Source organism: Procambarus clarkii, chromosome 64, assembly GCF_040958095.1.
Source record: "Procambarus clarkii isolate CNS0578487 chromosome 64, FALCON_Pclarkii_2.0, whole genome shotgun sequence".
Lineage (NCBI taxonomy): Eukaryota > Metazoa > Arthropoda > Malacostraca > Decapoda > Cambaridae > Procambarus > Procambarus clarkii.
In genome coordinates, this window is record NC_091213.1 from 1,123,019 (window position 1) to 1,150,777 (window position 27,759).

The window sequence follows — 27,759 nt, forward strand, 5'->3', positions numbered from 1 at the left end:
GAGGTTATCTTGAGATGATTTCGGGGCTTTTTAGTGTCCCCGCGGCCCGGTCCTCGACCAGGCCTCCACCCCCCAGGAAGCAGCCCGTGACAGCTGACTAACTCCCAGGTACCTATTTACTGCTAGGTAACAGGGGCTGATTCAGGGTGAAAGAAACTTTGCCCATATGTTTCTGCCTCGTGCGGGAATCGAACCCGCATCGAATCGAACCCGCACCCGAATCGAATACGTGGTGATCATATCCCCCCCCCCTAACTCTTCTGTCTTCTAGCGACGTGAGGTTTAATTCTCGTAGTCTCTCCTCATAGCTCCTATCTCTCAGCCCGGATACTAGTCTGGTGGCAAACCTTCGAACTTTTTCCAGTTTAGTCTTATGCTTGACTAGATATGGACTCCCTGCTGGGGCTGCATACTCCAGGATTGGTTTGACATATGTAGTATACAAAGTTCTGAATGATTCCTTGCACAAGTATCTAAATGCTGTTCTTATGTTAGCCAACCTGGCATATGCTGATGATGTTATCCTCTTGATATGGGCTTCAGGGGACAGGTCTGGCATGATATGAACCCCCAGATCTTTATCTCTCTCTCTCTCTCTCTGACGCTTGAAGAATTCCATCTCCCAGATGATACCTTGTATCTGGCCTCCTGCTCCCTACACCTATCTTCATTACATTATATTTGCTTGGGTTAAACTCTAACAACCATTTGTTCGACCATTTCTTCAGTTTGTCCAGGTCTTCTTGAAGCCTCAAGCAGTCCTCCTCTGTCTTAATCCTTCTCATAATGTTGGCGTCGTCAGCGAACATTGACAGGAATGAGTCTATACCCTTCGGGAGATCGTTTATGTGTATCAGAAACAGGATAGGTCCAAGCACAGAGCCCTGTGGGACTCCACTGGTGACTTTACGCCAGTCTGAGGTCTCACCCCTCACTAACTCTTTGCTTCCTATTGCTTAGGTACTCCCTTATCCACTGGAGCACCTTACCCGCTACACCTGCTTGTCTCTCCAGCTTGTGTACCAGCCTCTTATGCGGTACTGTGTCAAAAGCTTTCCGACAGTCCAAAAGGCTTTCCGGCAGTGTGCGTGTGCGCGTGCGTGTGACTGCACAAGAGTGGGCAGAGGGATGAGCCATGGTCATCCAGAGACACGCTGCGTAGGGGAGATACGCGGTCCCATTACTTCCTTCACTGGTGGCTCTCCTCTTGCATCGTTGGTTGTCTGCAGTCTCCTGATGTCTGCCTTCACATTCACTACTTTATCTTCCCCTTTCAAAAGTATAGTTTGCAATGGTTATTTTTTCTGCATTCCGATACTTGGGGCTTCTACTTCTTCTCTTTTTCCATTGACTTCCTCACCGATACAGGTTAGGACACACTCCTGGAGCCTTTGACTTCGTCACTGGCACAGACTAAGAGGACACACGACTCTTACTCTCCACACATTCCTATGCCTCGGGGGAACATCATTACGACGACTTCACATTACGACAACCAACCCTGCATGTAGAATAATTGGACAGCTATTTCAGGTGTTCTCCTTTCAAGAGTCTATATGAGGTGTAATACTCGGGAAAGATTGTGTATTGGGGGGTGTGAAGACCTCTGGAATGGGGAGCTCCTAGCCATAATGACCAATTCTCCACACACCTGCATAATGTCATCAATTTCTTGAATCACTTCTTCAGCACTTTTGACAGGGTCAGCAGTGAGGCCATTAAGGATAAGGTGGTGAAGGTCGAGGTCTTGAGCCACCTCCTCCTCCTCTTCATCTTCATTTTCATCACTTCCTCCATCAGTCCCTTCTCTTGTTCCAGCTGGCACGTCCTACAAAACGTAGAAAAAATAAAATCAACTATTTACCTGTGTATCTCTCTCTCTCTCTCTCTCTCTCTCTCTCTCTCTCTCTCTCTCTCTCTCTCTCTCTCTCTCTCTCTCTCTCTCATATGCACGTACAAGAATGCACACACGAACACAAGGAGAAACTATAAAAAGTCCAGATATATGCAGCAATACGCGTTCCAGAGTTGATGAGCTTAAGCTATCAGCAAAGACAGAGGAAACTGGATCTTACCACACTAGAAAAATGGAGAGATAGAGGGGGGGGGGGGGAATATGATAACACAAGATTCTAAGGGAAATTGATAGTAGACAAAGCAGCATTGTTCAAAGCTTGGAACAGCAGAACAAGGGGGTCAATGATGGGAACTCGAGACACAAATGAGTCACAGGGACATCAGAAGGATTTTTTCCAGTACAGTATAAGAGCTAATTCGATTCATAGTTTTAAATGTATATATGATAAAAGCGCGAGAAATATGTCATTGCATTAATTTAAGAACGTTCGGAAGAGGTGGGAGGCTAGGAGTATAGCTCGACATTGCAAGCACATCTAGGTAAGTGCATCCAGGTGAGTACACACTATAATATAAAAAAAGTTAGAGTATAATTAAAAAATAAGTAGCTACACAAATTTACATTTAGTAACTTTTTACATTCCATATACTGAACCATTGGTTGTAATCACTTGTCTTAGTGTCAACTGCTTGTGTTAAGTTTGCCAGTTATCATGTAGGCTTATGTCGGCCTGTGTGTTAACTTCGTCTGTGTCCGTAGAACACTCACACCAGGTGTGGTGGGGGGATCACACCAGGTGTGGTGGAGGGTCACACCTGGTGTGGTGGAGGGTCACACCAGGTGTGGTGGAGGGTCACACCAGGTGTGGTGGGGGGGTCACACCAGGTGTGGTGGGGGGGTCACACCAGGTGTGGTGGGGGGGTCACACCAGGTGTGGTGGAGGGTCACACCAGGTGTGGTGGGAGGGTCACACCAGGTGTGGTGGGAGGGTCACACCAGGTGTGGTGGGGGGTCACACCAGGTGTGGTGGAGGGTCACACCAGGTGTGGTGGAGGGTCACACCAGGTGTGGTGGAGGGTCACACCAGGTGTGGTGGGAGGGTCACACCAGGTGTGGTGGGAGGGTCACACCAGGTGTGGTGGAGGGTCACACCAGGTGTGGTGGGGGGGTCACACCAGGTGTGGTGGAGGGTCACACCAGGTGTGGTGGGAGGGTCACACCAGGTGTGGTGGGGGGTCACACCAGGTGTGGTGGAGGGTCACACCAGGTGTGGTGGAGGGTCACACCAGGTGTGGTGGGGGGTCACACCAGGTGTGGTGGAGGGTCACACCAGGTGTGGTGGAGGGTCACACCAGGTGTGGTGGAGGGTCACACCAGGTGTGGTGGGGGGTCACACCAGGTGTGGTGGAGGGTCACACCAGGTGTGGTGGAGGGTCACACCAGGTGTGGTGGAGGGTCACACCAGGTGTGGTGGGGGGTCACACCAGGTGTGGTGGAGGGTCACACCAGGTGTGGTGGAGGGTCACACCAGGTGTGGTGGAGGGTCACACCAGGTGTGGTGGGGGGGTCACACCAGGTGTGGTGGGGGGGTCACACCAGGTGTGGTGGAGGGTCACACCAGGTGTGGTGGAGGGTCACACCAGGTGTGGTGGAGGGTCACACCAGGTGTGGTGGAGGGTCACACCAGGTGTGGTGGAGGGTCACACCAGGTGTGGTGGGGGGGTCACACCAGGTGTGGTGGGGGGTCACACCAGGTGTGGTGGGGGGTCACACCAGGTGTGGTGGAGGGTCACACCAGGTGTGGACTCGTCTTCACGACTGGGGTAAGAGTAACCTTACCCAGCAGGGCCCAGCGTAATTTACATTGTCTCATTTATTTACAATAATAAATTAATCATGGAGGCCAGAATAGAAGAACTGGCATGTAACCCCTCAGTGTTGTGTCATTACCCAGTGTTGTGTCATTACCCAGTGTTGTGTCATTACCCAGTGTTGTGTCATTACCCAGTGTTGTGTCATTACCCAGTGTTGTGTCATTACCCAGTGTTGTGTCATTACCCAGTGTTGTGTCATTACCCAGTGTTGTCTCATTACCCAGTGTTGTCTCATTACCCAGTGTTGTCTCATTACCCAGTGTTGTGTGTGTCATTACCCAGTGTTGTGTCATTACCCAGTGTTGTCTCATTACCCAGTGTTGTGTCATTACCCAGTGTTGTGTCATTACCCAGTGTTGTGTCATTACCCAGTGTTGTGTGTGTCATTACCCAGTGTTGTGTGTGTCATTACCCAGTGTTGTGTGTGTCATTACCCAGTGTTGTGTGTGTCATTACCCAGTGTTGTGTGTGTCATTACCCAGTGTTGTGTGTGTCATTACCCAGTGTTGTGTGTGTCATTACCCAGTGTTGTGTGTGTCATTACCCAGTGTTGTGTGTGTCATTACCCAGTGTTGTGTGTGTCATTACCCAGTGTTGTGTGTGTCATTACCCAGTGTTGTGTGTGTCATTACCCAGTGTTGTGTGTGTCATTACCCAGTGTTGTGTGTGTCATTACCCAGTGTTGTGTGTGTCATTACCAGTGTTGTGTGTGTCATTACCCAGTGTTGTGTGTGTCATTACCCAGTGTTGTGTGTGTCATTACCCAGTGTTGTGTGTGTCATTACCCAGTGTTGTGTGTGTCATTACCCAGTGTTGTGTGTGTCATTACCCAGTGTTGTGTCATTACCCAGTGTTGTGTCATTACCCAGTGTTGTGTCATTACCCAGTGTTGTGTCATTACCCAGTGTTGTGTCATTACCCAGTGTTGTGTGTGTCATTACCCAGTGTTGTGTGTGTCATTACCCAGTGTTGTGTCATTACCCAGTGTTGTGTCATTACCCAGTGTTGTGTGTGTCATTACCCAGTGTTGTGTCATTACCCAGTGTTGTGTCATTACCCAGTGTTGTGTCATTACCCAGTGTTGTGTGTGTCATTACCCAGTGTTGTGTGTGTCATTACCCAGTGTTGTGTGTGTCATTACCCAGTGTTGTGTCATTACCCAGTGTTGTGTCATTACCCAGTGTTGTGTGTGTCATTACCCAGTGTTGTGTGTCATTACCCAGTGTTGTGTGTCATTACCCAGTGTTGTGTGTGTCATTACCCAGTGTTGTGTCATTACCCAGTGTTGTGTGTGTCATTACCCAGTGTTGTGTGTGTCATTACCCAGTGTTGTGTGTGTCATTACCCAGTGTTGTGTCATTACCCAGTGTTGTGTCATTACCCAGTGTTGTGTCATTACCCAGTGTTGTGTCATTACCCAGTGTTGTGTGTGTCATTACCCAGTGTTGTGTGTGTCATTACCCAGTGTTGTGTGTGTCATTACCCAGTGTTGTGTCATTACCCAGTGTTGTGTCATTACCCAGTGTTGTGTGTGTCATTACCCAGTGTTGTGTCATTACCCAGTGTTGTGTCATTACCCAGTGTTGTGTGTGTCATTACCCAGTGTTGTGTGTGTCATTACCCAGTGTTGTGTCATTACCCAGTGTTGTGTGTGTCATTACCCAGTGTTGTGTGTGTCATTACCCAGTGTTGTGTCATTACCCAGTGTTGTGTGTGTCATTACCCAGTGTTGTGTGTGTCATTACCCAGTGTTGTGCGTGTGTCATTACCAGTGTTGTGCGTTGTGTCATTACCCAGTGTTGTGGCGTGTGTCATTACCCAGTGTTGTGCGTGTGTCATTACCCAGTGTTGTGCGTGTGTCATTACCCAGTGTTGTGCGTTGTGTCATTACCCAGTGTTGTGCGTGTGTCATTACCCAGTGTTGTGTGTGTGTGTCATTACCCAGTGTTGTGTGTCATTACCCAGTGTTGTGTGTGTGTCATTACCCAGTGTTGTGCGTGTGTCATTACCCAGTGTTGTGCGTGTGTCATTACCCAGTGTTGTGTGTGTGTCATTACCCAGTGTTGTGTGTCATTACCCAGTGTTGTGTGTGTCATTACCCAGTGTTGTGTCATTACCCAGTGTTGTGTGTGTCATTACCCAGTGTTGTGTGTCATTACCCAGTGTTGTGTGTGTCATTACCCAGTGTTGTGTGTGTCATTACCCAGTGTTGTGTGTGTCATTACCCAGTGTTGTGTGTGTCATTACCCAGTGTTGTGTCATTACCCAGTGTTGTGTCATTACCCAGTGTTGTGTCATTACCCAGTGTTGTGTCATTACCCAGTGTTGTGTCATTACCCAGTGTTGTGTCATTACCCAGTGTTGTGTCATTACCCAGTGTTGTGTCATTACCCAGTGTTGTGTCATTACCCAGTGTTGTGTCATTACCCAGTGTTGTGTCATTACCCAGTGTTGTGTCATTACCCAGTGTTGTGTCATTACCCAGTGTTGTGTCATTACCCAGTGTTGTGTCATTACCCAGTGTTGTGTCATTACCCAGTGTTGTGTCATTACCCAGTGTTGTGTGTGTGTCATTACCCAGTGTTGTGTGTGTGTCATTACCCAGTGTTGTGTGTGTGTCATTACCCAGTGTTGTGTGTGTGTCATTACCCAGTGTTGTGCGTGTGTGTCATTACCCAGTGTTGTGTGTCATTACCCAGTGTTGTGTGTGTGTCATTACCCAGTGTTGTGTGTGTGTCATTACCCAGTGTTGTGTGTGTGTGTCATTACCCAGTGTTGTGTGTCATTACCCAGTGTTGTGTGTCATTACCCAGTGTTGTGTGTGTGTGTCATTACCCAGTGTTGTGTGTGTGTGTCATTACCCAGTGTTGTGTGTGTGTGTCATTACCCAGTGTTGTGTGTGTGTGTCATTACCCAGTGTTGTGTGTGTGTGTCATTACCCAGTGTTGTGTGTGTGTGTCATTACCCAGTGTTGTGTGTGTGTGTCATTACCCAGTGTTGTGTGTGTGTGTCATTACCCAGTGTTGTGTGTGTGTCATTACCCAGTGTTGTGTGTCATTACCCAGTGTTGTGTGTCATTACCCAGTGTTGTGTGTGTGTGTCATTACCCAGTGTTGTGTGTGTGTGTCATTACCCAGTGTTGTGTGTGTGTCATTACCCAGTGTTGTGCGTGTGTCATTACCCAGTGTTGTGTCATTACCCAGTGTTGTGTCATTACCCAGTGTTGTGTCATTACCCAGTGTTGTGTGTGTGTGTCATTACCCAGTGTTGTGTGTGTGTGTGTCATTACCCAGTGTTGTGTGTGTGTGTCATTACCCAGTGTTGTGTGTGTGTCATTACCCAGTGTTGTGTGTGTGTCATTACCCAGTGTTGTGTGTGTGTCATTACCCAGTGTTGTGTGTGTCATTACCCAGTGTTGTGTCATTACCCAGTGTTGTGTGTCATTACCCAGTGTTGTGTGTCATTACCCAGTGTTGTGTGTCATTACCCAGTGTTGTGTGTGTGTCATTACCCAGTGTTGTGCGTGTGTCATTACCCAGTGTTGTGTGTCATTACCCAGTGTTGTGTGTGTGTCATTACCCAGTGTTGTGTCATTACCCAGTGTTGTGTCATTACCCAGTGTTGTGTCATTACCCAGTGTTGTGTCATTACCCAGTGTTGTGTGTGTGTCATTACCCAGTGTTGTGTGTGTGTCATTACCCAGTGTTGTGTCATTACCCAGTGTTGTGTGTCATTACCCAGTGTTGTGTGTGTCATTACCCAGTGTTGTGCGTGTGTGTCATTACCCAGTGTTGTGTGTGTGTCATTACCCAGTGTTGTGTGTCATTACCCAGTGTTGTGCGTGTGTCATTACCCAGTGTTGTGTGTGTGTCATTACCCAGTGTTGTGTGTCATTACCCAGTGTTGTGTGTCATTACCCAGTGTTGTGTGTCATTACCCAGTGTTGTGTGTCATTACCCAGTGTTGTGTGTCATTACCCAGTGTTGTGTGTCATTACCCAGTGTTGTGTGTGTGTCATTACCCAGTGTTGTGCGTGTGTCATTACCCAGTGTTGTGTGTCATTACCCAGTGTTGTGTGTGTGTCATTACCCAGTGTTGTGTGTGTGTCATTACCCAGTGTTGTGTCATTACCCAGTGTTGTGTCATTACCCAGTGTTGTGTCATTACCCAGTGTTGTGTCATTACCCAGTGTTGTGTCATTACCCAGTGTTGTGTCATTACCCAGTGTTGTGTGTGTGTCATTACCCAGTGTTGTGTCATTACCCAGTGTTGTGTGTCATTACCCAGTGTTGTGTGTGTCATTACCCAGTGTTGTGCGTGTGTGTCATTACCCAGTGTTGTGTGTCATTACCCAGTGTTGTGTGTGTGTCATTACCCAGTGTTGTGTGTGTGTCATTACCCAGTGTTGTGCGTGTGTCATTACCCAGTGTTGTGTGTCATTACCCAGTGTTGTGTGTGTGTCATTACCCAGTGTTGTGTCATTACCCAGTGTTGTGTCATTACCCAGTGTTGTGTCATTACCCAGTGTTGTGTCATTACCCAGTGTTGTGTGTGTGTCATTACCCAGTGTTGTGTCATTACCCAGTGTTGTGTGTGTCATTACCCAGTGTTGTGCGTGTGTCATTACCCAGTGTTGTGTGTGTGTGTCATTACCCAGTGTTGTGTGTGTGTCATTACCCAGTGTTGTGTGTGTCATTACCCAGTGTTGTGTGTGTGTCATTACCCAGTGTTGTGTGTGTGTGTCATTACCCAGTGTTGTGCGTGTGTCATTACCCAGTGTTGTGCGTGTGTCATTACCCAGTGTTGTGCGTGTGTCATTACCCAGTGTTGTGTGTGTGTCATTACCCAGTGTTGTGTGTGTGTCATTACCCAGTGTTGTGTGTGTGTCATTACCCAGTGTTGTGTGTGTGTCATTACCCAGTGTTGTGTGTGTGTCATTACCCAGTGTTGTGTGTGTGTCATTACCCAGTGTTGTGTGTGTGTCATTACCCAGTGTTGTGTGTGTGTCATTAGCCAGTGTTGTGTCATTACCCAGTGTTGTGTCATTACCCAGTGTTGTGTGTCATTACCCAGTGTTGTGTGTCATTACCCAGTGTTGTGTGTGTGTCATTACCCAGTGTTGTGTGTGTGTCATTACCCAGTGTTGTGTGTGTGTCATTACCCAGTGTTGTGTGTCATTACCCAGTGTTGTGTGTGTGTGTCATTACCCAGTGTTGTGTGTGTGTCATTACTCAGTGTTGTGTGTGTGTCATTACCCAGTGTTGTGTGTGTGTCATTACCCAGTGTTGTGTCATTACCCAGTGTTGTGTGTGTGTCATTACCCAGTGTTGTGTGTGTGTCATTACCCAGTGTTGTGTGTGTGTCATTACTCAGTGTTGTGTGTGTGTCATTACCCAGTGTTGTGTGTGTGTCATTACCCAGTGTTGTGTCATTACCCAGTGTTGTGTGTGTGTCATTACCCAGTGTTGTGTCATTACCCAGTGTTGTGTGTGTGTCATTACCCAGTGTTGTGTGTCATTACCCAGTGTTGTGTGTGTGTCATTACCCAGTGTTGTGTGTGTGTCATTACCCAGTGTTGTGTGTGTGTCATTACCCAGTGTTGTGTGTGTGTCATTACCCAGTGTTGTGTGTGTGTCATTACCCAGTGTTGTGTGTGTCATTACCCAGTGTTGTGTGTGTGTCATTACCCAGTGTTGTGTGTGTCATTACCCAGTGTTGTGTGTCATTACCCAGTGTTGTGTGTCATTACCCAGTGTTGTGTGTGTGTCATTACCCAGTGTTGTGTGTGTGTCATTACCCAGTGTTGTGTCATTACCCAGTGTTGTGTGTGTGTCATTACCCAGTGTTGTGTGTCATTACCCAGTGTTGTGTGTCATTACCCAGTGTTGTGTGTGTGTCATTACCCAGTGTTGTGTGTCATTACCCAGTGTTGTGTGTCATTACCCAGTGTTGTGTGTCATTACCCAGTGTTGTGTGTCATTACCCAGTGTTGTGTCATTACCCAGTGTTGTGTGTGTGTCATTACCCAGTGTTGTGTGTCATTACCCAGTGTTGTGTGTCATTACCCAGTGTTGTGTCATTACCCAGTGTTGTGTGTGTGTCATTACCCAGTGTTGTGTGTCATTACCCAGTGTTGTGTGTCATTACCCAGTGTTGTGTGTCATTACCCAGTGTTGTGTGTCATTACCCAGTGTTGTGTGTCATTACCCAGTGTTGTGTGTGTGTCATTACCCAGTGTTGTGTGTGTGTCATTACCCAGTGTTGTGTGTGTGTCATTACCCAGTGTTGTGTGTGTGTCATTACCCAGTGTTGTGTGTGTGTCATTACCCAGTGTTGTGTGTGTGTCATTACCCAGTGTTGTGTGTGTGTGTCATTACCCAGTGTTGTGTGTGTGTCATTACCCAGTGTTGTGTGTGTGTCATTACCCAGTGTTGTGTGTCATTACCCAGTGTTGTGTGTCATTACCCAGTGTTGTGTCATTACCCAGTGTTGTGTCATTACCCAGGTGTTGTGTCATTACCCAGTGTTGTGTCATTACCCAGTGTTTGTGTCATTACCCAGTGTTGTGTCATTACCCAGTGTTGTGTCATTACCCAGTGTTGTGTCATTACCCAGTGTTGTGTCATTACCCAGTGTTGTGTCATTACCCAGTGTTGTGTCATTACCCAGTGTTGTGTCATTACCCAGTGTTGTGTCATTACCCAGTGTTGTGTCATTACCCAGTGTTGTGTCATTACCCAGTGTTGTGTGTGTGTCATTACCCAGTGTTGTGTCATTACCCAGTGTTACTAGGTAATGAGTTGGTCCAGAGTTGTCCGCAGGTAGGAAAAAAATGTGAGCTGGTCAGGTTATCTTGAGATGATTTCGGGGCTTAGCGTCCTCGCGGCCCGGTCCTCGACCAGGCCTCTTTTTTTGTTACACACTCCCAGGAAGCAACAGGTAGCAGCTGTCTAACTCCCAGGTACCTGTTTACTTCTAGGTGAACAGGGGCATCAGGGTGAAATAATCCCCGACCATTTGTTTCTGCCTCCGCCGGGGATCGAACCCGGATGCTACGGGTTCGATCGTAGATTCTACGATCGAATCTGATGATTATGAATCCCGAGCGCTGTCCACTCAGCCGTCAGACCCAAATGAAATTTTGCAACAGTGTTAGAGCCATCTTACTGCATGGGCCCAATGGGCACTTGTCCGGGGGCCCCACGAGCATGGGGGCCCCCACGAGCATGGGGAGGCCCCACGAGCATGGGGGGGCCCCACGAGCATGGGGGGCCCCACGAGCATGGGGGCCCCCCACGAGCATGGGGGGCCCACGAGCATGGGGGGCCCACGAGCATGGGGGCCCCACGAGCATGGGGGCCCCACGAACATAGGACATGTTCATTATGGGAGCAGAATGTTTAAATATTCAGGTCTTGTTGCAAGCACATATATAATATAACCCTACATTCTGGTGTGGGATTAAATACTAAATATTTAAGATATATATTTTACAAGGTGAATAACCCATTCACAGCAGAAATGTAACGTAATGTTCTGAGTGGAGCACAGCAGGGGAAGAGCTGCAGAGGAGGAGAAAATTGGGAAACTTCCAAAATTAACATTGTGGCACAACACAGGTGCAACAACAGTCACTATAGTGCTGTTCCTTCATATATAGCATCCACTCCTGCAGTGTCAGCCACTGTTCCTTCATATACAGCATCCACTCCTGCAGTGTCAGCCACTGTTCCTTCATATATAGCATCCACTCCTGCAGTGTCAGCCACTGTTCCTTCAGATATAGCATCCACTCCTGCAGTGTCAGCCACTGTTCCTTCAGATATAGCATCCACTCCTGCAGTGTCAGCCACTGTTCCTTCATATATACCATCCACTCCTGCAGTGTCAGCCACTGTTCCTTCATATATACCCTCCACTCCTGCAGTGTCAGCCACTGTTCCTTCATATATAGCATCCACTCCTGCAGTGTCAGCCACTGTTCCTTCATATATAGCATCCACTCCTGCAGTGTCAGCCACTGTTCCTTCATATATACCATCCACTCCTGCAGTGTCAGCCACTGTTCCTTCATATATACCATCCACTCCTGCAGTGTTGCAACCCACTCTCGCACAAAACAGTACATATATGACTTATTGCCTACAGTCATTTGTTTACTTATTATTAAGTATATATGTGATATATTCCAAGTTATATTTTGTTTTCTAGGTATAAACTCAAGAATTTGTTATACACCAGTTTTAATATTAAGAATTTCTTTTTCAGTTTTATTAAAGAATAGATTTTATACAAAATTTTACAATATCCTGAGTTACTTTACAATTTATTTAAATATTGTAGTTTTGTTTTATTATTTTTATAAAGCTGTAATGCTAATATAGGTATAGGTTAAGTACTAATTGTAATTAAGAAACAATAAGATGCTTATCTTAACATACTAAGAAGGTTAGGTTAGGTCGGTGTTTTCTATTCAGCTTTTGAAGGTAAATGCAAATATTCACAATAAATTATTATGTCGCATATACACTTATTAATAAGCATAATATTGACTATAAGCAAGTGCGAGAACAGGTTGCAATGTCAGCCACTAGTACTGTTCCTTCAGATATAGCATCCACATCAACGTCCATTCCTGGTACCACTCGTCCAATCTCAGCACACACACAGTTATTGCTGCTGCTGCTGGTGGTGACATTTTAAAAGAGGAAATACCCAAATCTATAACAGTAAAGGAGTTTGCACTCCAAGAGACAGATCCGGGGCTATGGAGCATTAATGATACTAACACAATAAATAAATGGATTCGTAGTGGGCCCGCATTTTGTCAATCATATTAGCAACCCTTCGAACTCACGCAGAGGTTATAAAACAGCTGGAGTAGAGAATATGAAGGCGAGGTATTTATCAAACAATGTGTTCAAACGTGAACTGCGGAATGGCGAGTGTGTAAAACGTGAATGACTACTATATTGACCATCCCGAGGTCGCTTGTACTGCTTTGTGTGTCGCCTATTGTCCAAGAATCTTCCTTTGCTATATTGGGACTCAGTGACTGGAAACACAGAAATGTTGATGTAGAACATGAAAAGGGAGAAGAACATTTGAATATGAAAGATATGAATGTTTGAATGAAGTGAATATGAATTCAAGGCCTGTAGTATGTGTCCAGATACAGATTACAGTGGTGGGAAAATGGAAACGAAAACGCAATGTGCCGCTTAGTCGACATGATGGATCACCAGAAGAGGTTCTCATTAAAACCGAAACATTGAAGGTGGAAACTTTTCTCCCTATTCTGGACACTCTAATCTTAAAACTGAAAACGTTTAGAGGTTTATTCACAGATTGGAAATCCGTTTTCTTTCTTCAGTTTATTGAAAACCATTGCTTCTGATGCACTAAAAAAACATGTGAACCTCTGGCTAATATGTATCACAAAGACCTGAATTATAGTGAACTTTTAAATAAATGTGAGCATCTCGAGCACTACTACACGGCTCTTGATGAACATTGTGAGACTCTCCCTGTAGAAAAATAATTATGGACAATTTGGACTCTGTGTTCCCGAATGTTGAGATTGCACTCAGTGTGTTCATGTGCACGATGGTGACCTGGGGCCAGATTCACAAAGCAGTTACGCGAGTACTTAAGAACCTGTACATCTTTTCTTAATCTTTTGCGGCTTTATTTACAATTATTAAACAGTTAATGAGCTCCGAAGCACCAGGAGGCTGTTTATAACAATAACAACAATTAATTGGGAAGTTTTCATGCTTGTAAACTGTTTAATAAATATAACCAAATCCGACAAAGATTGAGTAAAGATGTACACGTTCGTAAGTACTTGCTGCCTCATGAATCTGGCCCCAACTGTACAAGAGAAACATTCTTTTCCAAGACTCAAATTAAAAAAATATCTGCTTCGTAGCACAATGGAGCAGCGTCGTTTGAACTGGCTCACTCATGTGCCTGGAAAATGACATCCTGAACACCATTGACTTCAAGCCAATACTAAAGCAATTCTCTGAAAGGAAATTGGCAAATGTTTGTTATAATGAGAAGTTCGTAGTAATTTTATACTGTGCCATCTGATCTGTGAAGCTTCCTGAGTATTATTGTGTTCTTCAAACCTTGTGTATTGTTCAAATGTTTATCATGTTGATTAGTTGCTGCTCTCCAGCATGTTGTTGATGTTTCAACACCAGTTGTGTTCAGTGCCAAGAAAATAAATACATGAACAAATCCACAAGGGCCGTGACGAGGATTCGAACCTGCATCCGGGAGCATCCCAGACGCTGCCTTAATCGACTGAGCTACGACAGGGTTAAAAGGGTTGAAACCGAAGTTCTACTGAACTAACTGGATCACGTAGCCTCTCCGGGGCACAAACCAGGCTTTTACACAACCCCCCCCCCCTGCACCCGAGTTGTGTAAAATCCTGGTTTGTGCCTCGGAGAGGCTACGGGATCCAGTTAGTTCAGTAGAACTTCGGTTTCAACCCTTTTACCCTGTCGCAGCTCAGTCGATTAAGGCAGTGTCTGGGATGCTCCCGGACGGCAGGTTCGAATCGTCGTCACGGCCCTTGTGGATTTGTTCATTAGATGCATCACGTTACTGTGATCTCTGTGTAAAAATAAATACATGTTTAATATTACCGACCATTTACTTTTTATTTCTGCGAGTGGTTGTCGTAGGGGCCCCAGCATACTGGTTTGTCTCGGGGGCCCATAGTGCTGTTAACACGGCCCTGGTCGCAGGGGCCCCAGCATACTGGTTTGTCTCGGGGGCCCATAGTGCTGTTAACACGGCCCTGGTCGCAGGGGCCCCAGCATACTGGTTTGCCCCGGGGCCCATAATGCTGTTAAGACGGCCCTGGTCGTAGGGGCCCCAGCATACTGGTTTGCCCCGGGGCCCATAATGCTGTTAAGACGGCCCTGGTCGTAGGGGCCCCAGCATACTGGTTTGCCCCGGGGCCCATAATGCTGTTAAGACGGCCCTGGTCGTAGGGGCCCCAGCATACTGGTTTGCCCCGGGGCCCATAATGCTGTTAAGACGGCCCTGGTCGTAGGGGCCCCAGCATACTGGTTTGCCCCGGGGCCCATAATGCTGTTAAGACGGCCCTGGTCGTAGGGGCCCCAGCATACTGGTTTGCCCCGGGGCCCATAATGCTGTTAAGACGGCCCTGGTCGTAGGGGCCCCAGCATACTGGTTTGTCTCGGGGGCCCATAATGCTGTTAAGACGGCCCTGGTCGTAGGGGCCCCAGCATACTGGTTTGTCTCGGGGCCCATAGTGCTGTTAAGACGGCCCTGGTCGTAGGGGCCCCAGCATACTGGTTTGTCTCGGGGGCCCATAATGGTGTTAAGACGGCCCTGGTCGTAGGGGCCCCAGCATACTGGTTTGTCTCGGGGGCCCATAATGGTGTTAAGACGGCCCTGGTCGCAGGGGCCCCAGCATACTGGTTTGTCTCGGGGGCCCATAGTGCTGTTAAGACGGCCCTGGTCGTAGGGGCCCCAGCATACTGGTTTGTCTCGGGGGCCCATAATGGTGTTAAGACGGCCCTGGTCGTAGGGGCCCCAGCATACTGGTTTGTCTCGGGGCCCATAGTGCTGTTAAGACGGCCCTGGTCGTAGGGGCCCCCAGCATACTGGTTTGTCTCGGGACCCATAGTGCTGTTAAGACGGCCCTGGTCGTAGGGGCCCCAGCATACTGGTTTGTCTCGGGGCCCATAGTGCTGTTAAGACGGCCCTGGTCGTAGGGGCCCCAGCATACTGGTTTGTCTCGGGGCCCATAGTGCTGTTAAGACGGCCCTGGTCGTAGGGGCCCCAGCATACTGGTTTGTCTCGGGGCCCATAGTGCTGTTAAGACGGCCCTGGTCGTAGGGGCCCCAGCATACTGGTTTGTCTCGGGGCCCATAGTGCTGTTAAGACGGCCCTGGTCGTAGGGGCCCCAGCATACTGGTTTGTCTCGGGGGCCCATAGTGCTGTTAAGACGGCCCTGGTCGTAGGGGCCCCAGCATACTGGTTTGTCTCGGGGCCCATAGTGCTGTTAAGACGGCCCTGGTCGTAGGGGCCCCAGCATACTGGTTTTGTCTCGGGGCCCATAGTGCTGTTAAGACGGCCCTGGTCGTAGGGGCCCCAGCATACTGGTTTGTCTCGGGGCCCCATAGTGGCTGTTAAGACGGCCCTGGTCGTAGGGGCCCCAGCATACTGGTTTGTCTCGGGGCCCATAGTGCTGTTAAGACGGCCCTGGTCGTAGGGGCCCCAGCATACTGGTTTGTCTCGGGGCCCATAGTGCTGTTAAGACGGCCCTGGTCGTAGGGCCCCAGCATACTGGTTTGTCTCGGGGCCCATAGTGCTGTTAAGACGGCCCTGGTCGTAGGGGCCCCAGCATACTGGTTTGTCTCGGGGCCCATAGTGCTGTTAAGACGGCCCTGGTCGTAGGGGGCCCCAGCATACTGGTTTGTCTCGGGGGCCCATAGTGCTGTTAAGACGGCCCTGGTCGTAGGGGCCCCAGCATACTGGTTTGTCTCGGGGCCCATAGTGCTGTTAAGACGGCCCTGGTCGTAGGGGCCCCAGCATACTGGTTTGTCTCGGGGCCCATAGTGCTGTTAAGACGGCCCTGGTCGTAGGGGCCCCAGCATACTGGTTTGTCTCGGGGCCCATAGTGCTGTTAAGACGGCCCTGGTCGTAGGGGCCCCAGCATACTGGTTTGTCTCGGGGGCCCATAGTGCTGTTAAGACGGCCCTGGTCGTAGGGGCCCCAGCATACTGGTTTGTCTCGGGGCCCATAGTGCTGTTAAGACGGCCCTGGTCGTAGGGGCCCCAGCATACTGGTTTGTCTCGGGGGCCCATAGTGCTGTTAAGACGGCCCTGGTCGTAGGGGCCCCAGCATACTGGTTTGTCTCGGGGCCCATAGTGCTGTTAAGACGGCCCTGGTCGTAGGGGCCCCAGCATACTGGTTTGTCTCGGGGGCCCATAGTGCTGTTAAGACGGCCCTGGTCGCAGGGGCCCCAGCATACTGGTTTGTCTCGGGGGCCCATAGTGCTGTTAAGACGGCCCTGGTCGTAGGGGCCCCAGCATACTGGTTTGTCTCGGGGGCCCATAGTGCTGTTAAGACGGCCCTGGTCGTAGGGGCCCCAGCATACTGGTTTGTCTCGGGGGCCCATAGTGCTGTTAAGACGGCCCTGGTCGTAGGGGCCCCAGCATACTGGTTTGGTCTCGGGGGCCCATAGTGCTGTTAAGACGGCCCTGGTCGTAGGGGCCCCAGCATACTGGTTTGTCTCGGGGGCCCATAGTGCTGTTAAGACGGCCCTGGTCGTAGGGGCCCCAGCATACTGGTTTGTCTCGGGGCCCATAGTGCTGTTAAGACGGCCCTGGTCGTAGGGGCCCCAGCATACTGGTTTGTCTCGGGGGCCCATAGTGCTGTTAAGACGGCCCTGGTCGTAGGGGCCCCAGCATACTGGTTTGTCCGGGGGCCCATAGTGCTGTTAAGACGGCCCTGGTCGTAGGGGCCCCAGCATACTGGTTTGTCTCGGGGCCCATAGTGCTGTTAAGACGGCCCTGGTCGTAGGGGCCCCAGCATACTGGTTTGTCCGGGGGCCCATAGTGCTGTTAAGACGGCCCTGGTCGTAGGGGCCCCAGCATACTGGTTTGTCTCGGGGGCCCATAGTGCTGTTAAGACGGCCCTGGTCGTAGGGGCCCCAGCATACTGGTTTGTCCGGGGGCCCATAGTGCTGTTAAGACGGCCCTGGTCGTAGGGGCCCCAGCATACTGGTTTGTCTCGGGGGCCCATAGTGCTGTTAAGACGGCCCTGGTCGTAGGGGCCCCAGCATACTGGTTTGTCCGGGGGCCCATAGTGCTGTTAAGACGGCCCTGGTCGTAGGGGCCCCAGCATACTGGTTTGTCTCGGGGGCCCATAGTGCTGTTAAGACGGCCCTGGTCGTAGGGGCCCCAGCATACTGGTTTGTCCCGGGGGCCCATAGTGCTGTTAAGACGGCCCTGGTCGTAGGGGCCCCAGCATACTGGTTTGTCCGGGGGCCCATAGTGCTGTTAAGACGGCCCTGGTCGTAGGGGCCCCAGCATACTGGTTTGCCCCGGGGGCCCATAGTGCTGTTAAGACGGCCCTGGTCGTAGGGGCCCCAGCATACTGGTTTGCCCCGGGGGCCCATAGTGCTGTTAAGACGGCCCTGGTCGTAGGGGCCCCAGCATACTGGTTTGCCCCGGGGGCCCATAGTGCTGTTAAGACGGCCCTGGTCGTAGGGGCCCCAGCATACTGGTTTGCCCCGGGGGCCCATAGTGCTGTTAAGACGGCCCTGGTCGTAGGGGCCCCAGCATACTGGTTTGCCCCGGGGGCCCATAGTGCTGTTAAGACGGCCCTGGTCGTAGGGGCCCCAGCATACTGGTTTGCCCCGGGGGCCCATAGTGCTGTTAAGACGGCCTGGTCGTAGGGGCCCCAGCATACTGGTTTGCCCCGGGGGCCCATAGTGCTGTTAAGACGGCCCTGGTCGTAGGGGCCCCAGCATACTGGTTTGCCCCGGGGGCCCATAGTGCTGTTAAGACGGCCCTGGTCGTAGGGGCCCCAGCATACTGGTTTGCCCCGGGGGCCCATAGTGCTGTTAAGACGGCCCTGGTCGTAGGGGCCCCAGCATACTGGTTTGCCCCGGGGGCCCATAGTGCTGTTAAGACGGCCCCTGGTCGCTAGGGGCCCCAGCATACTGGTTTGCCCCGGGGGCCCATAGTGCTGTTAAGACGGCCCTGGTCGTAGGGGCCCCAGCATACTGGTTTGCCCCGGGGGCCCATAGTGCTGTTAAGACGGCCCTGGTCGTAGGGGCCCCAGCATACTGGTTTGCCCCGGGGGCCCATAGTGCTGTTAAGACGGCCCTGGTCGTAGGGGCCCCAGCATACTGGTTTGCCCCGGGGGCCCATAGTGCTGTTAAGACGGCCCTGGTCGCAGGGGCCCCAGCATACTGGTTTGCCCCGGGGGCCCATAGTGCTGTTAAGACGGCCCTGGTCGTAGGGGCCCCAGCATACTGGTTTGCCCCGGGGGCCCATAGTGCTGTTAAGACGGCCCTGGTCGTAGGGGCCCCAGCATACTGGTTTGCCCCGGGGGCCCAGTAGTGCTGTTAAGACGGCCCTGGTCGTAGGGGCCCCAGCATACTGGTTTGCTCCGGGGGGCCCCTAGTGCTGTTAAGACGGCCCTGGTCGTAGGGGCCCCAGCATACTGGTTTGCTCCGGGGGGCCCATAGTGGCTGTTAAGACGGCCCTGGTCGTAGGGAGCCCCAGCATACTGGTTTTGCCCCGGGGGGCCCATAGTGCTGTTAAGACGGCCCTGGTCGTAGGGGCCCCAGCATACTGGTTTGCCCCGGGGGGCCCATAGTGCTGTTAAGACGGCCCTGGTCGTAGGGGCCCCAGCATACTGGTTTGCCCGGGGGCCCATAGTGCTGTTAAGACGGCCCTGGTCGTAGGGGCCCCAGCATACTGGTTTGCCCCGGGGGCCCATAGTGCTGTTAAGACGGCCCTGGTCGTAGGGGCCCCAGCATACTGGTTTGTCTCGGGGCCCATAGTGCTGTTAAGACGGCCCTGGTCGTAGGGGCCCCAGCATACTGGTTTGTCTCGGGGCCCATAGTGCTGTTAAGACGGCCCTGGTCGTAGGGGCCCCAGCATACTGGTTTGTCTCGGGGCCCAATAGTGCTGTTTAAGACGGCCCTGGTCGTAGGGGCCCCAGCATACTGGTTTGTCCTCGGGGCCCATAGTGCTGTTAAGACGGCCCATGGTCGTAGGGGCCCCAGCATACTGGTTTGTCTCGGGGCCCATAGTGCTGTTAAGACGGCCACTGGTCGTAGGGGCCCCAGCATACTGGTTTGTCTCGGGGCCCATAGTGCTGTTTAAGGACGGCCCTGGTCGTAGGGGGCCCCAGCATACTGGTTTGTCTCGGGGCCCATAGTGCTGTTAAGTACGGCCCTGGTCGTAGGGGCCCCAGCATACTGGTTTGTCTCGGGCCCATAGTGCTGTTAAGACGGCCCTGGTCGTAGGGGCCCCCAGCATACTGGTTTGTCTCGGGGCCCATGAGTGCTGTTAAGACGGCCCTGGTCGTAGGGGCCCCAGCATACTGTGTTTGTCTCGGGGACCCATAGTGCTGTTCAAGACGTCCCTGGGTCGTAGGGGCCCCAGCTTACTGGGTTTTGTCTCTGGGCCCATAATGGCTGGCGTGTTAAGACGGCCCTGGTCGTAGGGGCCCCAGCATATAGGTTTGTCTCCGGGGGCCCATAAGTGCTGTTCAGACGGAGCCCTGAGGTCCGTAGGGGGCCCCAGCATACTGGTCTGCTCCCGGGGGCACCATAGTGCTGTTAATGACTGGCCCTAGTGTCGTAGGGGCCCCCCAGCATACTGAGTTTGCCCCTGAGGGCACATAGTGCTGTTAAGACGGCCCTGGTCGTAGGGGCCCCCAGCATACTGGTTTGCCCCCGGGGGCCCACTAGTGCTGTAAGGACGGCCCCTGCGTCGTAGGGGCCCCAGCATACTGGTTTGCCCCGGGGGGCCACACTAGTGCTGTATAAGACAGGCCCTGGTCGTAGTGGCAGAACCCAGCATACTGGTTTGCCCCGGGGGGCCCCATAGAGTAGCGTGACTGTAAGTGACGGCCCATGGTGCGTATGGGGCAGCCAGCATACTGGTTTGCCCCTGTGTGTGTCCCATAGTGCTGTTAATACGGCCCTGGTCGTAGGGGCCCCAGCATACTATGTTTGCTCCCGGGGGCCCATAGATGCTGTAAGACGGCCCTGGTCGTAGGGGCCCCAGCATACTGGTTTGCCCCGGGGCCCATAGATGCTGTTAAGACGGCCCTGGTCGTAGGGGCCCCAGTCATACTGGTTTGTCCTCGGGGGTCCCATAGTGCTGTTAAGACGGCCCTGGTCGTAGGGGCCCCAGCATACTGGTTTGTCTCCGGGGGCCCATAGTGCTGTTAAGACGGCCCTGGTCGTAGGGGCCCCAGCATACTGGTTTGCTCGGGGGCCCATAGTGCTGTTAAGACGGCCCTGGTCGGTAGGGGCCCCATCATACTGGTTTGTCCTCGGGGGCCCATAGTGCTGTTAAGACGGCCCTGGTCGTAGGGGCCCCAGCATACTGGTTTGTCTCGGGGGCCCATAGTGCTGTTAAGACGGCCCTGGTCGTAGGGGCCCCAGCATACTGGTTTGTCTCAGGGGGGCCCATAGTGCTGTTAAGACGGCCCTGGTCGTAGGGGCCCCAGCATACTGGTTTGCTCCGGGGGCCCATAGTGCTAGTTAAGACGGCCCTTGTCGTAGGGGCCCCACATACTGGTTTGACCCCGGTGCCTTAGTGCTGTTAAGGACGGCCCTGGTCGTAGGGAGGCCCCCCAGCATACTGGTTTGTCCTCGGGGGCCCATAGTTGTCTGTTATAAGACGGCACTGGTCGTAATGGGGCCCCAGCATACTGGTATTGTCCTCGTTGGGCCCATAGTGCCGTTAAGACGGCCCTGGTCGTAGGGGACCCAGCATACTGGATTTGTCCTCGGGGGCCCACGAGTGCTGTTAAATGACGGCCCTGGTCCGTAGGGGCCCCCAGCATACATGTATGTTATGCCTCTCGGGGGGCCCATAGTGCAGCTGTTAGCCGGCCCTGGTCGTAGGGGCCCCCAGCATACTGGTTTGTCTCGGGGGCCCATAGTGCTGTTAAGACGGCCCTGGTCGTAGGGGCCCCCAGCATACTGGTTTGTCTCGGGGGCCCATAGTGCTGTTAAGACTCGGCCCTGGTCGTAGGGGCCCCAGCATACTGGTTTGTCCGGGGGCCCATAGTGCTGTTAAGACGGCCCTGGTCGTAGGGGCCCCAGCATACTGGTTTGCCCCGGGGGGCCCATAGTGCTGTTAAGACGGCCCTGGTCGTAGGGGCCCCAGCATACTGGTTTGCCCCGGGGGCCCATAGTGCTGTTAAGACGGCCCTGGTCGTAGGGGCCCCAGCATACTGGTTTGCCCCGGGGGGCCCATAGTGCTGTTAAGACGGCCCTGGTCGTAGGGGCCCCAGCATACTGGTTTGCCCCGGGGGCCCATAGTGCTGTTAAGACGGCCCTGGTCGTAGGGGCCCCAGCATACTGGTTTGCCCCGGGGGCCCATAGTGCTGTTAAGACGGCCCTGGTCGTAGGGGCCCCAGCATACTGGTTTGCCCCGGGGGCCCATAGTGCTGTTAAGACGGCCCTGGTCGTAGGGGCCCCAGCATACTGGTTTGCCCCGGGGGCCCATAGTGCTGTTAAGACGGCCCTGGTCGTAGGGGCCCCAGCATACTGGTTTGCCCCGGGGGGCCCATAGTGCTGTTAAGACGGCCCTGGGTCGCAGGGGCCCCAGCATACTGGTTTGCCCCGGGGGCCCATAGTGCTGTTAAGACGGCCCTGGTCGTAGGGGCCCAGCATACTGGTTTGCCCCGGGGGCCCATAGTGCTGTTAAGACGGCCCTGGTCGTAGGGGCCCCAGCATACTGGTTTGCCCCGGGGGCCCATAGTGCTGTTAAGACGGCCCTGGTCGTAGGGGCCCCAGCATACTGGTTTGCCCCGGGGGCCCATAGTGCTGTTAAGACGGGCCCTGGTCGTAGGGGCCCCAGCATACTGGTTTGCCCCGGGGGCCCATAGTGCTGTTAAGACGGCCCTGGTCGTAGGGGCCCCAGCATACTGGTTTGCCCCGGGGGCCCATAGTGCTGTTAAGACGGCCCTGGTCGTAGGGGCCCCAGCATACTGGTTTGTCCCGGGGGCCCATAGTGCTGTTAAGACGGCCCTGGTCGTAGGGGCCCCAGCATACTGGTTTGCCCCGGGGGCCCATAGTGCTGTTAAGACGGCCCTGGTCGTAGGGGCCCCAGCATACTGGTTTGCCCCGGGGGCCCATAGTGCTGTTAAGACGGCCCTGGTCGTAGGGGCCCCAGCATACTGGTTTGTCTCGGGGGCCCATAGTGCTGTTAAGACGGCCCTGGTCGTAGGGGCCCCAGCATACTGGTTTGTCTCGGGGGCCCATAGTGCTGTTAAGACGGCCCTGGTCGTAGGGGCCCCAGCATACTGGTTTGTCTCGGGGGCCCATAGTGCTGTTAAGACGGCCCTGGTCGTAGGGGCCCCAGCATACTGGTTTGTCTCCGGGGGCCCATAGTGCTGTTAAGACGGCCCTGGTCGTAGGGGCCCCAGCATACTGGTTTGCCCCGGGGGCCCATAGTGCTGTTAAGACGGGCCCTGGTCGTAGGGGCCCCAGCATACTGGTTTGCCCTGGGGGCCCATAGTGCTGTTAAGACGGCCCTGGTCGTAGGGGCCCCAGCATACTGGTTTGCTCCGGGGGGCCCATAGTGCTGTTAAGACGGCCCTGGTCGTAGGGGGCCCCAGCATACTGGTTTGTCCTCGGGGCCCATAGTGCTGTTAAGACGGCCCTGGTCGTAGGGGCCCCAGCATACTGGTTTGCCCCGGGGCCCATAGTGCTGTTAAGGACGGCCCTGGTCGTAGGGGCCCCAGCATACTGGTTTGTCTCGGGGCCCATAGTGCTGTTAAGACGGCCCTGGTCGTAGGGGCCCCAGCATACTGGTTTGCCCCGGGGCCCATAGTGCTGTTAAGACGGCCCTGGTCGTAGGGGCCCCAGCATACTGGTTTGTCCTCGGGGGCCCATAGTGCTGTTAAGACGGCCCTGGTCGTAGGGGCCCCAGCATACTGGTTTGCCTCGGGGGCCCATAGTGCTGTTAAGACGGCCCTGGTCGTAGGGGCCCCAGCATACTGGTTTGTCCTCGGGGGCCCATAGTGCTGTTAAGACGGCCCTGGTCGTAGGGGCCCCAGCATACTGGTTTGTCCTCGGGGCCCATAGTGCTGTTAAGACGGCCCTGGTCGTAGGGGCCCCAGCATACTGGTTTGCCCCGGGGGCCCATAGTGCTGTTAAGACGGCCCTGGTCGTAGGGGCCCCAGCATACTGGTTTGCCCCGGGGGGCCCATAGTGCTGTTAAGACGGCCCTGGTCGTAGGGGCCCCAGCATACTGGTTTGCCCCGGGGGCCCATAGTGCTGTTAAGACGGCCCTGGTCGTAGGGGCCCCAGCATACTGGTTTGCCCCGGGGGGCCCATAGTGCTGTTAAGACGGCCCTGGTCGTAGGGGCCCCAGCATACTGGTTTGCCCCGGGGGCCCATAGTGCTGTTAAGACGGCCCTGGTCGTAGGGGCCCCAGCATACTGGTTTGCCCCGGGGGCCCATAGTGCTGTTAAGACGGCCCTGGTCGTAGGGGCCCCAGCATACTGGTTTGCCCCGGGGGCCCATAGTGCTGTTAAGACGGCCCTGGTCGTAGGGGCCCCAGCATACTGGTTTGCCCCGGGGGCCCATAGTGCTGTTAAGACGGCCCTGGTCGTAGGGGCCCCAGCATACTGGTTTGCCCCGGGGGCCCATAGTGCTGTTAAGACGGCCCTGGTCGTAGGGGCCCCAGCATACTGGTTTGCCCCGGGGGCCCATAGTGCTGTTAAGACGGCCCTGGTCGTAGGGGCCCCAGCATACTGGTTTGCCCCGGGGGCCCATAGTGCTGTTAAGACGGCCCTGGTCGTAGGGGCCCCAGCATACTGGTTTGCCCGGGGGCCCATAGTGCTGTTAAGACGGCCCTGGTCGTAGGGGCCCCAGCATACTGGTTTGCCCCGGGGCCCATAGTGCTGTTAAGACGGCCCTGGTCGTAGGGGCCCCAGCATACTGGTTTGCCCCGGGGCCCATAGTGCTGTTAAGACGGCCCTGGTCGTAGGGGCCCCAGCATACTGGTTTGCCCCGGGGGCCCATAGTGCTGTTAAGACGGCCCTGGTCGTAGGGGCCCCAGCATACTGGTTTGCCCCGGGGGCCCATAGTGCTGTTAAGACGGCCCTGGTCGTAGGGGCCCCAGCATACTGGTTTGCCCCGGGGGCCCATAGTGCTGTTAAGACGGCCCTGGTCGTAGGGGCCCCAGCATACTGGTTTGCCCCGGGGGGCCCATAGTGCTGTTAAGACGGCCCTGGTCGTAGGGGCCCCAGCATACTGGTTTGCCCCGGGGGCCCATAGTGCTGTTAAGACGGCCCTGGTCGTAGGGGCCCCAGCATACTGGTTTGCCCCGGGGGCCCATAGTGCTGTTAAGACGGCCCTGGTCGTAGGGGCCCCAGCATACTGGTTTGCCCCGGGGGCCCATAGTGCTGTTAAGGACGGCCCTGGTCGTAGGGGCCCCAGCATACTGGTTTGCCCCGGGGCCCATAGTGCTGTTAAGACGGCCCTGGTCGTAGGGGCCCCAGCATACTGGTTTGCCTCGGGGGCCCATAGTGCTGTTAAGACGGCCCTGGTCGTAGGGGCCCCAGCATACTGGTTTGCCTCGGGGCCCATAGTGCTGTTAAGACGGCCCTGGTCGTAGGGGCCCCAGCATACTGGTTTGTCTCGGGGGCCCATAGTGCTGTTAGACGGCCCTGGTCGTAGGGGCCCCAGCATACTGGTTTGCCGGGGGCCCATAGTGCTGTTAAGACGGCCCTGGTCGTAGGGCCCCAGCATACTGGTTTGCCGGGGGCCCATAGTGCTGTTAAGACGGCCCTGGTCGTAGGGGCCCCAGCATACTGGTTTGTCTCGGGGGCCCATAGTGCTGTTAAGACGGCCCTGGTCGTAGGGGCCCCAGCATACTGGTTTGCCGGGGGCCCATAGTGCTGTTAAGACGGCCCTGGTCGTAGGGCCCCAGCATACTGGTTTGCCCGGGGGCCCATAGTGCTGTTAAGACGGCCCTGGTCGTAGGGGCCCCAGCATACTGGTTTGTCCCCGGGGGCCCATAGTGCTGTTAAGACGGCCCTGGTCGTAGGGGCCCCAGCATACTGGTTTGCCCCGGGGGCCCATAGTGCTGTTAAGACGGCCCTGGTCGTAGGGGCCCCAGCATACTGGTTTGCCCCGGGGGCCCATAGTGCTGTTAAGACGGCCCTGGTCGTAGGGGCCCCAGCATACTGTTTGTCCCCGGGGGCCCATAGTGCTGTTAAGACGGCCCTGGTCGTAGGGGCCCCAGCATACTGGGTTTGCCCCGGGGGCCCATAGTGCTGTTAAGACGGCCCTGGTCGTAGGGGCCCCAGCATACTGGTTTGCCCCGGGGGGCCCATAGTGCTGTTAAGACGGCCCTGGTCGTAGGGGCCCCAGCATACTGGTTTGCCCCGGGGGGCCCATAGTGCTGTTAAGACGGCCCTGGTCGTAGGGGCCCCAGCATACTGGTTTGCCCCGGGGGCCCATAGTGCTGTTAAGACGGCCCTGGTCGTAGGGGCACCAGCATACTGGTTTGCCCCGGGGGCCCATAGTGCTGTTAAGACGGCCCTGGTCGTAGGGGCCCCAGCATACTGGTTTGCCCGGGGGCCCATAGTGCTGTTAAGACGGCCCTGGTCGTGGGGCCCCAGCATACTGGTTGTCTCGGGGGCCCATAGAGACGGCCCTGGTCGTAGGGGCCCCAGCATACTGGTTTGCCCCGGGGGCCCATAGTGCTGTTAAGACGGCCCTGGTCGTAGGGGCCCCAGCATACTGGTTTGCCCCGGGGGCCCATAGTGCTGTTAAGACGGCCCTGGTCGTAGGGGCCCCAGCATACTGGTTTGCCCCGGGGGCCCATAGTGCTGTTAAGGACGGCCCTGGTCGTAGGGGCCCCAGCATACTGGTTTGCCCCGGGGGCCCATAGTGCTGTTAAGACGGCCCTGGTCGTAGGGGCCCCAGCATACTGGTTTGCCCCGGGGGCCCATAGTGCTGTTAACACGGCCCTGGTCGTAGGGGCCCCAGCATACTGGTTTGCCCCGGGGGGCCCATAGTGCTGTTAAGACGGCCCTGGTCGTAGGGGCCCCAGCATACTGGTTTGCCCCGGGGGCCCATAGTGCTGTTAAGACGGCCCTGGTCGTAGGGGCCCCAGCATACTGGTTTGCCCCGGGGGCCCATAGTGCTGTTAAGACGGCCCTGGTCGTAGGGGCCCCAGCATACTGGTTTGCCCCGGGGGGCCCATAGTGCTGTTAAGACGGCCCTGGTCGTAGGGGCCCCAGCATACTGGTTTGCCCCGTGGGCCCATAGTGCTGTTAAGACGGCCCTGGTCGTAGGGGCCCCAGCATACTGGTTTGCCCCGGGGGGCCCATAGTGCTGTTAAGACGGCCCTGGTCGTAGGGGCCCCAGCATACTGGTTTGCCCCGTGGGCCCATAATGCTGTTAAGACGGCCCTGGTCGTAGGGGCCCCAGCATACTGGTTTGCCCCGGGGGCCCATAGTGCTGTTAAGACGGCCCTGGTCGTAGGGGCCCCAGCATACTGGTTTGCCCCGGGGGCCCATAATGTTGTTAAGACGGCCCTGGTCGTAGGGGCCCCAGCATACTGGTTTGTCTCGGGGGCCCATAATGGTGTTAAGACGGCCCTGGTCGTAGGGGCCCCAGCATAATGGTTTGCCCCGTGGGCCCATAATGCTGTTAAGACGGCCCTGGTCGTAGGGGCCCAGCATACTGGTTTGCCCCGTGGGCCCATAATGCTGTTAAGACGGCCCTGGTCGTAGGGGCCCCAGCATACTGGTTTGCCCCGGGGCCCATAATGCTGATAAGGGGCCCATAATACTGTTAAGCGGGCCCTGAACAGTGTGTGGAGCAGGAACACTTGCCAAGTGATACAGAGTTAGCAACATCAAGTCCAGCAGAAAGTGCAGCTATGAGAGAGCTAGAACTTCAAGAAAGTTTAGCAGAGTTAAGACTGGAGGAGCAAAAGCTGAGATGTGATCAAGGAAGTGGCAGCTGTAGCCCCTTGCAAGGTGTAATTTACATCAGTTTGGAGGTTTGTTGTGTCCTTTATTTTGTCTACTTTGATAAAAAAAATTGGTGTTATCTGCAAAGGATGATATTGTACTATAGTTTATTGTGTATGTTTGATATGAGGATGAGAATAATACCGAAGCAAGCACAGTACCCTGGGGGACTGAACTTTTCACGGTGCACGGTACGAATTTGACTGTGTTGGCTCTTACACACTGCGTTCTGAGCGTTGGCAAATTTAAGATCCATCCTCCTACTTTGCTAGTTGTTCTTTT

General features: G+C 54.0%; 1 protein-coding gene across 4 annotated transcripts in view; it reads right to left on the reverse strand.

Moving 5' to 3' along the window:
- The window catches only part of LOC123768899 (fasciculation and elongation protein Unc-76), a 184,627-nt gene that overhangs the window by 100,037 nt on the left and 56,831 nt on the right, over nucleotides 1–27,759 (reverse strand). For 3 of the 4 annotated variants that reach the window (XR_011223623.1, XM_045759687.2, XM_045759682.2), the window contains one exon: nucleotides 1,652–1,828. The exons of the other annotated variant lie outside the window; for it this stretch is intronic. Coding sequence is in view for 2 of the 3 variants with exons in the window: in XM_045759687.2 (XP_045615643.2) it covers nucleotides 1,652–1,828 (177 nt within the window). In the remaining variant the exon portion in view is untranslated. The remainder of the gene's footprint in view (nucleotides 1–1,651; nucleotides 1,829–27,759) is intronic. 4 annotated transcript variants of the gene reach the window in all.